This window comes from Somniosus microcephalus, chromosome 13 (assembly GCF_052327205.1).
Source record: "Somniosus microcephalus isolate GS21.2 chromosome 13, FLI_Smic_1.0, whole genome shotgun sequence".
Taxonomy (NCBI): Eukaryota; Metazoa; Chordata; class Chondrichthyes; order Squaliformes; family Somniosidae; genus Somniosus; species Somniosus microcephalus.
The window spans coordinates 183289995-183304257 of NC_140999.1; the positions used below are offsets into that span (position 1 = coordinate 183289995).

The 14263-nt window shown below is 45.8% G+C and overlaps 1 protein-coding gene across 1 annotated transcript in view; it reads right to left on the minus strand.

The window, feature by feature from the left end:
* Positions 1-392: 392 nt before the first annotated feature.
* The window catches only part of arhgap46b (Rho GTPase activating protein 46b), a 173274-nt gene continuing 159403 nt past the window's right edge, over positions 393-14263 (minus strand). Inside the window, exons 8-10 of the mRNA XM_086005772.1 lie at positions 13117-13208; positions 11757-11926; positions 393-6921 (exon numbers count right to left, since the gene is read on the minus strand). Coding sequence (XP_085861898.1) covers positions 6727-6921; positions 11757-11926; positions 13117-13208 — 457 coding nt within the window. The 3' untranslated portion in view covers positions 393-6726. The remainder of the gene's footprint in view (positions 6922-11756; positions 11927-13116; positions 13209-14263) is intronic.

Consider the following 14263-nt stretch of genomic DNA (forward strand, 5'->3'; position numbering starts at 1 on the left):
ATCTATTTGCAACACCAGATTTCTGATTCGACCCTGCGCCCACCACCTGCCCCACAGATCGCGAGTGATTGGAGGACAAGGGCTCTCTGGTTCGCACGTGCTGCTGCATCGTCGGTGCGCACGCATGGTTCCGGTGGGGGCGGGATGGTGTTTTAGGCCCCCCCCCCGCCCCCACGAGTTGCACACGCGCAGAAGACCATGCAAATAGAGTCAGTGCAGTGTAGCGAGGTCAGGGCAGAAATGCAAAGTGAAGATTACATCGCCTGCTTGTTCATCTCAGCAGCAGAATTGGGTTTGTTTTATTTGGGGCAAGTTGGACATCTACTCTCGCAGTGGGAGTCTGCGCACAACAGTAAACATTAAACTCTCAGAACGGCGCACGCTCGAGACCATTTAAAGTCAGAATCTTGCAGCTTTTATTTACACTTCTCTTGCAAAGAAACATCCAGTGTACACGAAAAAAATTATTCTGCTTTTATACAACCTGTCAAAAAGCATCAACATTAACAGCATGAAGGAGAAGCTAAGTGCAAAGAAAACCATTAAAAAAACACGAACAGCAATGTTTACAAGAAAGTTTACAACGCAGTTTTACACAATACTAACGCATATTTAAAATGATTCAGACACAATGTACAAAAAAAAGGAACAAAATCGAAAGTGGTTATATATTTGGTTTTGCATTTAATAAGAAAGTCTCCATACAACATGCACAGAGGCAAACCCCTTCCTCAGTTTACTTATTTAGTAAGTCGACTCCGCCTGGAACTTAATATTTTTAGGCCACATTCAACCTCTTTTCAAATTGTACAAATGTCATTTAAGTAAATACCTGATAGGGGAAATGAAAAGAAGAATAAACGATGATGATGTTTTTAAGCTATGCTGGCTATGTCAATTCCCACCACCTGCATATTCCAAGTTTAATTTTACTTTGTTGTTGTTACTGAGATCATCTGTACATTTCCAGTCGCTTTTCTCTCGGTTTCAATTTGGGGGAGTGAGGGGGGGCGGGGGGAGAAACACCACTTCCATCACAAAGAACCCTTTTGTACTTATCAATATACAGAAATACTGGGGAAAAAACCCTCTATTTACAAAAATTCAGTGAGTGTAATACCAGGTACTGTGCTGCATGGTGTGTAAGGGCACACTGAAACATCGATGCAAATTACTGTTAATTTAGTATCTCCACAGAATTAATTGAACGACCTTACATGACGAATGGGGGGTGGGGGCTATTTATTCAGCTACACAAAACCTTCCTTGGAATGCACGTGGCACCACAAAGAACAGGAGATGCTACTGCAGCCGAAAAATACGTATCGTACAAATAATCCCCCCCTCCGTCATGGTGGTCCTACATTGGCAGATTAATAGGATTGGTTTAGTTATCATGAACGGCGCAAGGAGCCATTTCAAAAGGTCATTTGTGCAGCGTTTCCCGTCCCGTGTTCTCCCTTCCTCTCCTGAAAGAGCCAACTCCTGCTGGGGTCGGGCTGGTTTCTTTAGAAAGCAGCGGCCCTTTGGTACCTTGTTTGAGTCAGCCTAGACTGTGGGTGAATGTCGGGGTTGCTAGTCAGCCTTGGAAGCTATTCGACTGCAGAGGGCATCATATCCAACCCTAAACCTGTTCTCGCCCAACATCTGCGCACAAACAACTCCGGCAGGGGGGTCATTGCATTATCAGGAGCGGGAGGCCTGGCTGACTGTTCCCCTCGCTAGCCCAGGGCCACAAAGTATAATTGTTGCGCCCAAACTACCCTCCTGGCTTAGGTCGGCTAACGTAGTCCACAATGGGAACCGAGCGCGGGACCTTTTCTGTAAGACTCAGTACAATATTTGGTGGGGCTCTTGCTGATGAGGCCATTGGGAGAGCAAGTTTGTGAAGTTTCTTAATGGAACGCATTTCAGCGCACGGGTCAGCAGTCAAGGGATCTTTCTGGGGAAATGGGAAATTTAGGGCCCACCATTAGTGAGCCTGGTGACAGAATTCCAGCTTCAGTAAGGAGCAGCCAGCGGTGAATGTCTAAGCCCCTGGGTCTCCACAGCACCAGTTGCTGAAGGTTAGAGCACACACACACACACTCCTTTAGGTGTGGAACAGTTTAAAAATATATTTTGTACAGTTATATATCAGGAATATAAACTCAAGAGGAATACATATAAAGCAAGCTGCAATGCGCAAAGTTCTCTGTTATATTTTTACAAAAATAGGACATCTTGGGACCACTGAAACTGATACTTACACTGGCTAGACTCTGTTGCTGAGATGAATATTAACAGCTTAGCCCTGACAACAAAGAGAATGTGGGAGGGAAAAGGGGCGTGGACTGCAAAATTACACATGCGGAAGAAAGATCACTTGTTAAACATTTAACCTTGCAGGCTCCCGGAGATATTAAATTGATGGGTGGAGAAAGGGAAGAGAAGCTGACTTAATTAAAGCCTCAGCAGTATCATCAGACTGGCCATCTCTTATTCATTCTTGTTTAAAGACACGGGCCTAGAAAGCCGGGCACGGCCATTCTTGGGCGCAGGGGGATCCCGAGGAGCCCCCGATATTGGGTCTCGTTGACATCGAGCTGCCGAGAGAAACAGGCAGCTCGTAGGCGAAGCGTGAAGGAAGATCAGACCGCTGCCGAAGTCGCAGCGCCACTCAGGTAAGTGAGGAAGGGGGCAACCAGGGAGGGGGAGACCGGGAAAAGGGAGGTCGCGGTGATGATCGTTGGGGGGGGGGGGGGGGATTCATTTTTGGAATGGGCATTGCCTGCCATCATTGTTCCTCATGTCCCCAACTTGCGACAGAAACACGCACCTCTTCAGGAGGTGGTGCGCTCCAGAGGCACTATAGTCAGCAAAGTGTAAACACAAACCTGGAGCCCTGCTACTGAATGCTGCAACTCAGTAACCCATCGGGACAACACAAGGTAGCGCCATGAGATGTCACACCAACCCGCCAGCCTTCTGGTTTAGGGTCACTGAAGAGCCAGGACTAAGTATGTCTTTTAAATGACTTGGGCATGGCTCAGAGTCCAGCCTAGCAGGGCCTAAGTGTGGGGACCATCTCGGGTTTTTGTTTTGGTCTACTTCCAGACAGCGGCGTTTATAAAGAAAGAAAAATTCTACAATCCAAAAACAAATTAAAGAGAAATACTCTGACTGATTTAAAAAAAATTGTTTCCAATGCAGTTGATTTGTAAATTCAGTAAAAGTAATACAACCTCACTCTTAATGGGGCCAATAATATCGATGGCGCCCATCTCCGGGTGTCTTACTGCACCAGCCTCTGGACTAAAATATCTCAATTCAAAAAGTATTATAGATTGTGACACAGGGAGCTACAACAAAGATAAGGAATCACTTGGCTGAATCGTACAAAGGAAAGCAATTGTGTTCCTTTAAGGAATTTCCCTCCTTCCATGGATTATTCACTGAACAACAAAAGTCGCTCATTTAGATCTCATTGTGAACAGACATGTCACGGCGTGAAACACTTTCAAATGTTTAAGTGTTCTAATTTTGAGAGCCCTGCCTTGGATTTAGAACGAAAGAGAGACACGAGCGCTTCAAACCTTGCGATATAAATTTAGGGAAGTGGCACTCAACAACACATGGTTTGGACACAAGACACAGGCATTTGCAAACCAGCATCAATAACCCACATCCTATAAATAAAAAATAGAACAGCTGCCATATGCTGAGCCACAACCAAGGATACAGGAAAGCAAAGTTAAGTTAAGCGGACGTAGTTATACTGCATCACAAGCAGCAATGTACTCCCAACGATGAGTGGCGAGTTCGGATTTGATTTGCCCTTTTCAAAAACTGGAGAGAAGCGGCTTCTTGTACCCAGTTTATACTAAAAAAAAAGTGTGTGTGATCACAGCTAGTTCACATTAGGTTGGTGCTGCGTGCCATCCAAGCTTAATCTCAACTGGTATAAATTACCATCCCCAACACAAGCTCTTGGTCTTCACAAGAGATGTGCACTTTGCTTTTAAGCTTTGCAAAAGGAAGTCAAGAGTCAGGAGTTGTAACCTCGCTCTATGGTCTGTCCAAGTAACCCTACACTCTTTATACCAACTTCCATGGAGATGGCAGCACTGCCATTGGCACTCAAAGCACCGATGCTTCCTCGCATGAATCACCTCACAGGGACAACGACACCACGTACATAGATACTAAAAAAAAATGTTCGTTCAGCAGCTGTGGAGGGGGAGAGAGAGCGCGCTGAAAGTGGTGTAATCCCATCCGCAGCTCCTTGAGACTTGGCCAAGTTGCATTGCAGGTGTCTGTGGGACTGTGCACAAACTGGACCAGCCGACCCTCTCGACCCGGGGACTGGCCAGAATGAGGGGGTGAATACTTAAAAAAAAAAAAAAAAAAAAAAAATTGCAGATAAAGACAACTCCCCCACCCATCCTCCAAAACCACGTGATGCTAAAAAAAATAGCAATACTCATTATTACATTAAAAAATAAGTTGATGGATCAAAGCCGCCGCATCCCAGTTAATGTACTTGATACAGTCTTTGCTCATCCTTAGTCTTTTGAGGATCAATTGCCGAATTAGGATATACATTTACAAAATAGAAATTAATTCAGTATCAAATGGCAAAGGTTAAACTTAAAAACGTGAATAAAGCCAGATGCTCGCAACTTTGAGTTAACTCCAATCAAACGTCCAAATTTACTGGGCCTGTGGGGGTTTTTTTTTTCTTCCTTAATTACTAAATTCAATTTGAATGCCACGAGTGAAGGCTTCACAAACCTCAAAGAATATTTGGCCATCTCCGAGCATGTTTATTTTATTAAACCTCCTGACTGTGGGTTTTGGGGCTGATTTTCATAAAAGGATAAAATAATCTCTGTGCTGGCATTAAGAGACGAGACATTTCATCTCTTTTCTTCGAGACTCCAAAGAGTCTATCAGAGAAAAGCACGAACCGAAATAATTAGCCAGTGCCTTAAAGACAAACACTCCTCACTTTTTGGTGTTGTCGTTAAACAGATACTTCGAACAGAAATGAAAAAACAGGGCCTTTTATCTTTAAAAAAAGTTAATATGCTCTGGTCGGTACCGCATCATCAGTCCCCAGATCATCATGGGACAGGGCATTTCACAGATGGTATTTTTTGTTTAAAACTAAGCCAGAATATTAAATAGCCAGCAGCACAACCGCGTACTGTAGCCTGTGGAATACAAGCACCTCTTTTAATTTAAGACCAACTTTCCAGTAAACCATGAAACGCTGTAAACCCCCTGAATTTCAGGGGACATTAGCATTACGTGGGACTTGTGCACCAGATGACTCACAGGGTACAACTGCCCTGACAACCCAATGATCCCTGTAAGCTGCGCTTTCGTTCTGCGTGACCTGCTGCTTTGGATGCGTGGCCCCTTTAAATTTCTGCGCGCGTGCGCGGTGCTTAGAATGTCAAAGCTGGCGAGCGGCCCCCACGCGGGACCTTGCAGATTACTGCGCGGCCGTGCAGCTCAGAGGGAACACTGCTGACAACGTAACCGGACAGACTTTTCACAAACAGGGACCCCCCCCGATCAGGACTGGGTCAAGCAGGGAAACAGGCCCAATCAAAAGAAAATATTGAATATACACACACATACACATTCCATCTATTGGAAAACCAGGACATGGATTTTTTTTTGTGGGGAGGGGAAAAAGAGTGGTTATGGAGGAAACAAATCACCCTGGGACAAAATTAACCAGAACACTCAGTCGCTCGACCACACAAGCAGTGAATAGGGTGTTTGAAACATCTGCTAGAGTTTTAGAATAGTGTTTCTACGTTTCGCTACAGTGAAGGCAGAGGAAGCATGCAGGCTGATACATTAGTTTGGATTACTGGAAGAGTACAAGTATTTTCTTTTTTAACAATCGAACCTCTCTTTTAAAATAAAAAGACACACACACACACTTTTTTGTATCCCTATTTAAAACACTGAGTTTTGCTTTCAATCCAAAACAAAACAAAGATAACCAGTCACATATTCACAATCTCTTCTCAGTTTCCCCTCACGTTTTCAATCCTCTGTCATTCAACGCGTCAGAATGGGAACCTTCCCGTATACACGAAACCACCACACCCCACCCCCCCCTCTCCAAAAGTGCAATGGTATTTTGCCTTCGTCCTTCAGAGGACTGAAGCATCACTGTGTTTTCTAGTTGGGAGTATATCTCAGGCGGGGGTGGGGGTGGGGGAATCATTACAATATGATCCAACTGATGGCTTGATTTTCTCCATAATGAGGCACCTTTTAATTCTGACCAGTGCAGTAATAAATGACCATGCGCACGGACTGAATAGGCTTGCGTTGTCACTCTTGGCTACAAAGATTTTTTTTAGAAAATAAACTCCGTGCACAACACCTCAGACACAGGAGTCCTTCAGTCCCAGAGTCTCCCTGGAGTCAAGTCTGCACCATTTTACATAGGGAAACATAACTTGGATTCAGCAGCACTAATGGGCGGCTCTGCACTGTTGTTCCAGGTACCGGTTTGAGGCAATGTTTTTGTTTACGATGATTGTCCAGCCACTGAAAAAAAAAATAGGGAGGGGTGGGAGTCACTTGGAGGTGTGTGTGGTGGGGGTGGGGGAAGAACCGAGCACAACCACACGCACCGCACATCAAAGGGATTGCCAAAAAAGAGACAGGCATGCGATGTGTCTGCCGGGCAGGCCGCTGTCCGTGTCCCACAGCCTCTCACAGGTCGCCTTTGATGAAGCTCGTGTCCAGGTGCACGATTAGCAAGCGAATGAAGGACATCTCCTTCCGCGTGTTCTCGAAAATAATCCGCGGGTCGTCGGACTGGCAGCGCAGGCAGTTTGGAGCCATCACCATGGCGAGGTTGTTGACATCCATCTTGGTTTTGCTCACATTAATTGGCTGTGCAAAAATCTATTTAAAGAAAAAAGACCGATTAAGCAAAATATCTTAACTCTCAGAATTTTAACTTTTTATGGGGGGTGGGGGGGGGGGGGGGGGGGGGCGGGCAGAGGGAGTAAAGGGAGGGGCTTTATCCAGTTTTCCCGATGCGCTCTCTGTGAATTGAACAAACTTTGATTTCCGCAGTTCAAGTGCCAGCAGCAACGAGGGCCCCAAGAAAACCAGAGGCTGCCCGAGCCAGGAGCTGCCCACCCATTTACTCTAGCTTGTGGTGCATTTTGTTTTTGTGAAACGACACAGTTTGCCTTTATGTAAAAACATTTAGCAGATCCGACCAATGCAACAGCTAGGGGTGGATGGTTACAATCAATCCGACCAATACAACAGCTAGGGGGATGGTTACAATCGATCCGACCAATACAACAGCTAGGGGGATGGTTACAATCGATCCGACCAATAAAACAGCTAGGGGGATGGTTACAATCGATCCGACCAATAAAACAGCTAGGGGGGATGGTTACAATCGATCCGACCAATAAAACAGCTAGGGGGGATGGTTACAATCGATCCGACCAATACAACAGCTAGGGGGGATGGTTACAATCGATCCGACCAATACAACAGCTAGGGGGATGGTTACAATCGATCCGACCAATACAACAGCTAGGGGGGATGGTTACAATCGATCCGACCAATGCAACAGCTAGGGGCGGGGAAGTATTACAATTTCCCAGTCCATGGAAGGGGAGCAATAAAAGCCAAGGTTCCTGCTCCTGATCCAGCCCTCCACACTGCAAAGTCCACTGGATTGTGTGGAGCTGTGATGCCCTCCTGTGGCCTGCCAACATTCACTGTCTCTACACGGCTTGTACACGAATGGGCTTTTGAGAGAGGTATTGAAGGGCATCTGTAGAACTGTACCCTAGAATGAGTCACTGGCTTGAGGGGAGAGAGCAGAAAACTTGGGAGGAAATAAAACCACATCTCTGAATCAGCAGAAAAAGGGAACATACACCGTATGAATATTCATAATCCATAGAACTGGTTATTGAGTAATCACATCACATTTGAGTTAGGTGATAAGCTAGTGTACGCCTGGCTCATTAAACTCCTTTGGGTTGGGCAGGCTATTTGGCCATGGCAGCTCTAATATTTTAATCCCAATACCCTGCCCTGACTCCATATCCCTCAATATCTTTATTGCCCAAGTATCTTTCTCCCTTTTAAATACTCAAATCTACAGCCTTCTGGTGAAGTGTGTAAAGATGTTTTTCCCGAGTTTTTAAACCAGTTTAGTTGAAACTCTTAAGCTCATTCCCCTTGTTCTGGATTGCCCTACCACAGGCAAGTGTCGTTCCCTAATTATCCTGCCAATTCTTGCACCTTAATCGGATCACACCTTAACCTGCTCAGCTTTGTGGGACACAACCCCAAGTTTACCCAGTCTCCAATTATAGCTCCGGCCCTTCATCCAAAGCATCATCCTGCAGAATAGTCACTGGACTTTCTCCAAACCCATATATCCTTACAGTGAGGCACCCAATACTGAACACAGTGCCCCAAGGCAGGTCTGAGCAGCACGCCTTGCTTTTATAGCCCGTGATGAAACCATTTTGATCGTGATTTGCATCTGTACACTAGCTGCTAATGAGTTATTTACTGTACTTGGACTCAAATCCCTTTATTGATCTACACAGTCCCACCCACTCATTACCTCTCCATTTAGGCTACTATTCCTATTTGTCATTCTTGCATCCGAAGTGGACTACTTCACACTTCATTACAGTAAATCGTATAGAATCATAGAATGGTTACAGCACGAAAAAAGGCCATTTGGCCCGTCGAGCCCGTGCCAGCTCTCTGCAAGAGCACTTAGCTAGTCCCGCCCCCCCCACCCCCCGCCCTTTCCCCGTAGCCCTGCAAATTTTTTTCCTTCAGATACTTATCCAACTCCCTTTTGAAAGCCCTGATTGAATCTGCCACCACCACCCTTTCAGGCAGTGCATTCCAGATCCTAACCACTCGCTGCGTAAAAAGGTTTTTTCTTACATTGCCTTTGGTTCTTTTGTCAATCACCTTAAATCTGTGTCCTCTGGTTCTCGACCCTTCTGCCAATGGGAACAGTTTCCCTCTATCTACTCTGTCGAGACCCCTCATGATTTTGAACACCTCGATCAAATCTCCTCTCAACCTTCTCTGCTCCAAGGAGAGCAACCCCAGCTTCTCCAGTCTATCCACGTAACTGAAGTCCCCCATTCCTGGAATCATTCTCATAAAGGGTGCAGAAAAGATTTACAAGGCCTTTACATCCTTCCTAAAGTGTGGTGCCCAGAATTGGACAGGGTACTCCAGTTGGGGCCAAACCAGTGTTTTATACAGGTTCATCGTAATTACCACACTTTAGTACTCTATACCTCTATTTATGAAACCCAGGATCCAGTAAGCCTTTTTAACTGCTTTCTCAACCTGCCCTGCCACCTTCAACAATTTGTGCACACATACCCCCAGGTCCCTCTGTTCGTACACCCACTTCAGGATTGTACCATTTAGTTTATCTTTCCTCTCCTCATTCTTTCTACCAAAATGTATCACTTCACACTATTCTACATTAAATTTCATCTGCCACATGTTTGCCCATTTCACCAGCCTGTCTATGTCTTCTTGAAGTCGATCACTCTCCTCCTCACTGTACACGAAACTTCCAAGTTTTGTCTCATCTGCAAATTTTGAAATTGTGCCCTGTACACCCATGCCCAAGTCATTAATATGCATCAAGAAAAGCAGTGGTCCTAGAACCGACCTCTGGGGAACACCACTGTATACCTTCCTCCAGTCCGTAAAACACTTAGCCAATTCCGTATCCATGCTGCCACTGTCCTTTTTATTCCATGGGCTTCAACTTTGCTGGCAAGCCTATTATGTGGCACTTTGTCGAACGCCTTTTGGAAATCCATGTACACCACGTCAACCGCATTGCCCTCATCAACCCTCTCTGTTACCTCATCAAAGAACTCAATCAAGTTAGTTAAACACGATTTGCCTTTAACAAATCTGTGCTGGCTTTCCTTAATTAATCCACACTTGTCCAAGTGACTGTTAATTTTGTCTCTGATTACTGTTTGTAAAAGCTTCCCCACTACCGAGGTCAAACTGACTGGCCCGTAGTTGTTGTGTTTATCTTTACACCCTTTTTCAACAATGGCGTAACATTTGCAATTCTCCAGTCCTCTGGCACCACCCCCATATCTATGGAGGATTGGAAAATTATGGCCAGTACCTCCGTGATTTCCACCCTCAATTCCCTCATCATCCTAGGATGCATCCCATCCGCTCCTGGTGATTTATCTACTTTAAGTACAGCCAGCCTTTCTAATAGCTCTTGGCTATCAATTTTTATACCATCAAGTATCTCCACTACCATCTCCTTTACTATGTCTATGGCAACATCCTCTTCCTTGGTGAAGACAGATACAAAGTACTCGTGTAGTACCTCAGCCTCCATGCATAGGTCTCCTTTTGGTCCCTAATCGGCCCCACCCCTCCTCTTACTACCCTTTTACTATTTATATGCCTATAGAAGAGATTTGGATTACCTTTTATGTTGGCTGCCATTCGATTCGCATACCCTCTCTTTGCCCCTCTTATTTTCTTATTCACTTCTCCTCTGACCTTTCTATATTTAGCCTGATTCTCAGATGTACTTGCAACCTGACATCTGTCATACGCACTCTTTTTCTGCTTCATCATATTCTCCATCTCTTTCGTCATCCAGGGAGCCCTGACTTTAGTTGCCCTGCCTTTCCCCCTAGTGGGAATGTACCTCAACTGTACCTGAACTATATCCTCTTTAAAGCTGTCATTGTTCCACCTAATCACTCGATTTATCTATTCTTTTGTATGCAATTTTTTTCTTTCCTCTTCACGGTTCACCATCACCTCCTATCTTAGTATCATTTGCAAATTTGTAGAATCAGAGTGATACAGCACAGAAGGAGGCCATTCGGCCCATCGTGCCTGTGCCGGCTTTTTGGTAGAGCTATCCAATTAGTCCCACTCCCCTCTGCTCTTTCCCCACTGCCCTGCAAAGTATTTATCCAATTCCCTTTTTAAAGTTACTATTGAATCTGCTTCCACCACGGTCACTGTCCACCAATCTGAAAATGTCCCTTTTAACCAGACTCCTACTTCCCCAACAGTTCCCTCTCCAGTCTGAAAGACAGTGGACTATTCAGAGTGTTTCCCAAAATTGTGCCTCTCTCCACGCTCACCCCACCCCACCACCGTTGCTGATCATGTATCTACAACACTGGTATATGCCCAGAAGCCAGGCCTGCTTTACATAGGATATGCAGCACAGAAACAGGCCATTCGGCCCAACCGGTCCATGCCGGCATTAATACTCCACCCGAGCCTCCTCCCGTTTTTCCTCATAATTCCCTTCTCCATCATGTTTGTCCAACCTCTCCTTAAATGCATCCATACTACTCGCTTCAACCACTCCCTGTGGTAGCGAGTTCCACATTCTCACCACTCTCTGGGTAAAGAAGTTTCTTCTGAATTCCATATTGGATTTCTTGGTGACTATCTAATATTGATGGCCTCTAGTTTTGCACAAGTGGAAACACTCTCTCTGTATCCACTCTATCAAAACCTTTCAGAATTTTAAAGACCTCTATTAGGTCACCCCTCAGCCTTCTTTCAAAGAGAAAAGACCCCAGCCTGTTCATCCTTTCCTGATAGGTATAACCTCGCATTCCTGGTAGCATCCTTGTAAATCTTTTGTGCTCCCTCTCCAGTGCCTCTATATCCTTCCTTTTGATAAAATGGCGACCAGAATTTATACCTACCTGCAAAAAGTGGATGAGGTAACCGAGGACAAGGCGGTTTATTTCAGGCAAAGAAGCGACAACAGCAACAGCAGCCTCGGGGTTCTCGTAGTTGTTCACACATTGTGGATAGAACTTCTGTGGGATCAGAGGCTCCTCCAGCTCTCGGTACCACAGCTTCAGCAGGGAGGCTGCAGAGGAACAAAAGCAAGCACAATGAGAAACAGGGGCCACTCACCTCAGACACAAGATCGGGGAGGGTGGGAGGGTTTATGATGGAATCTTTCGTGAACGAACGCCATCCTTTAATGTTAACTAGCAACATTAAATTTCGTCGACGGGTCACACGCTACCTCCTGCACGGCTCTTTTTCATCTTATTTACGTTATGGTTCATTGGCCTGTGCCAGCAATGACATTCTAATCAGAAGGGGGCCACTCGTGTTTTAATGTGCTGCACAATACAGGATGCAAGCCCACACCTGCGAATCCTCATGGGATGACTTCACAGTCTTGGCAAAGTGTTTATTGACCCTGGCATCGCCATGTTTATTGTCCATCCCCTAGCTGCCCTTGTTCATGAGTAGAGGACATTAAGAGCCAATGTCCCAGCGTGGGACTAGAGTCACGGGTAGGACGGACTAGGCAAGGACGATTCGGGCACGGACAAACTGGGCAAGGATGAACTAGGCAAGGATGACAGGTTCCCTTCCCTGAAGGACATTAGTGAACTGAATGGGTTTTTTAACAACAAACTGGAAACTTTCATTGTCACAGATTTAGCTGAATTCAGTTTCACAACTTGCCATGGTAGGAATTGTACTCCACTTTCAGGTAGCTACTCCAGAAACATTAGCGCTATACTACTGTAAAAAGGAAAATACTGCAGGTGCTGTAAGTCTGAAATTAAAAAAAACAGAAAATGCTGGAAACACTCAGCAGGTCAGGCAGCATCTGTGGAGAGAGACGCATAGGGTCACATTTTAGGTTGATGACGTTTAATCGGATTTGACAGAAGGTCATTGACCTGAAACGTTAATCCGACATTTCTTTCTCCAATATGCCACTGTACCCTTGCATAAAAATAAGACGAACCAGTACCCTTCTCTACCACAAGAGGTCCCACGTGAACCATGTAAATATTCAGCAGTCGATAATTATGAAGTGTACTGAGAACATCTATTATTGGAAAATATAACTACTGCTCATGAAATTACAGGCACCCAATCCTTCTGGCTCCCTTAAGAAAGACTCTCATAGACTAAATGGGGCGCTTTCAAAGGATTTGTTCAACTAGGAGAAGAACTATAAATTATAGGATCAGGAGGAGGTCATTCAGCCCTCGAGCCTGTCGCAGATTATGACGTGATTAAGGCCATTACCTGGTATATGGGGGTCAGCAAGGTTTTCTGGGATCCTCCACTGGTCAACCTGTAGTTTGAGTGCATTTACCTCATCGATATCCCCAGGCACTCTGAAAGCAGAAAGACACAGCGCTTCAGTTAGCTTAGGTTCAGAAGCTTAATACCCTGCAGTGCTACGCACAGTATGAGATTAAACAGCCAGGCTCTCAGCAAACAGAATTAAAAGAAAAACAGTTAACATAAGAATTAGGAGCAGGAGTAGGCCATACGGCCCTCTCGAGCCTGCTCCGCCATTCAGTAGCTAAATTCCAGAGGTGAGGTGAGAGTGACTGCCCTTGACATCAAGGCAGCATTTGACTGAGTGTAGCATCAGGGAGCTCCAGTAAAATTGAAGTCAATGGGAATCGGGGGGAAAACTCTCCACTGGTTGGAGTAATACCTAGCACAAAGGAAGATGGTTGGAGCTCAATCATCACAGCCCCAGGACATCGCTGCAGGAGTTCCTCAGGGCAGTGCCCTAGGCCCAACCATCGTCAGCTGCTTCATCAATGACCTGCCCTCCACCATAAGGTCAGAAGTGGGGATGCTTTCTGATGTTTGCACATTGTTCAGTTCCATTCGCAACTCCTCAGATAATGAAGCAGTCCATGCCCGAATGCAGCAAGACCTGGATGGCATTCAGGCTTGGGCTGATGAGTGGTAACATTCGTGCCACAGAAGTGCCAGGCAATGACTATCTCCAGCAAGCGAGAGTCTAATCACCGCCCCTTGACATTCTATCGCCGGACCCCCCGACCATCAACATCCTGGGGGGGCACCATTGACCAGAAACTTAACTGGACCAGCCATATAAATGCTGTGGCTACAAGAGCAGGTCAGAGGCTGGGTATTCTGCGGCGAGTGTCTCACCTCCTGACTCCCCAAAGCCTTTCCACCATCGACAAGGCACAAGTCAGGAGTGTGATGGAATACTCTCCACTTGCCTGGATGAGTGCAGCTCCAACAACACTCAAGAAGCTCGACACCATCCAAGACAAAGCAGCCCGCTTGATTGGCACCCCATCCACCACCGGCGCACCGTGGCTGCAGTGTGTACCATCTACAAGATGCACTGCAGCAACTCACCAAGTCTTCTTCGGCAGCACCTCCCAAACCCGCAACCTCT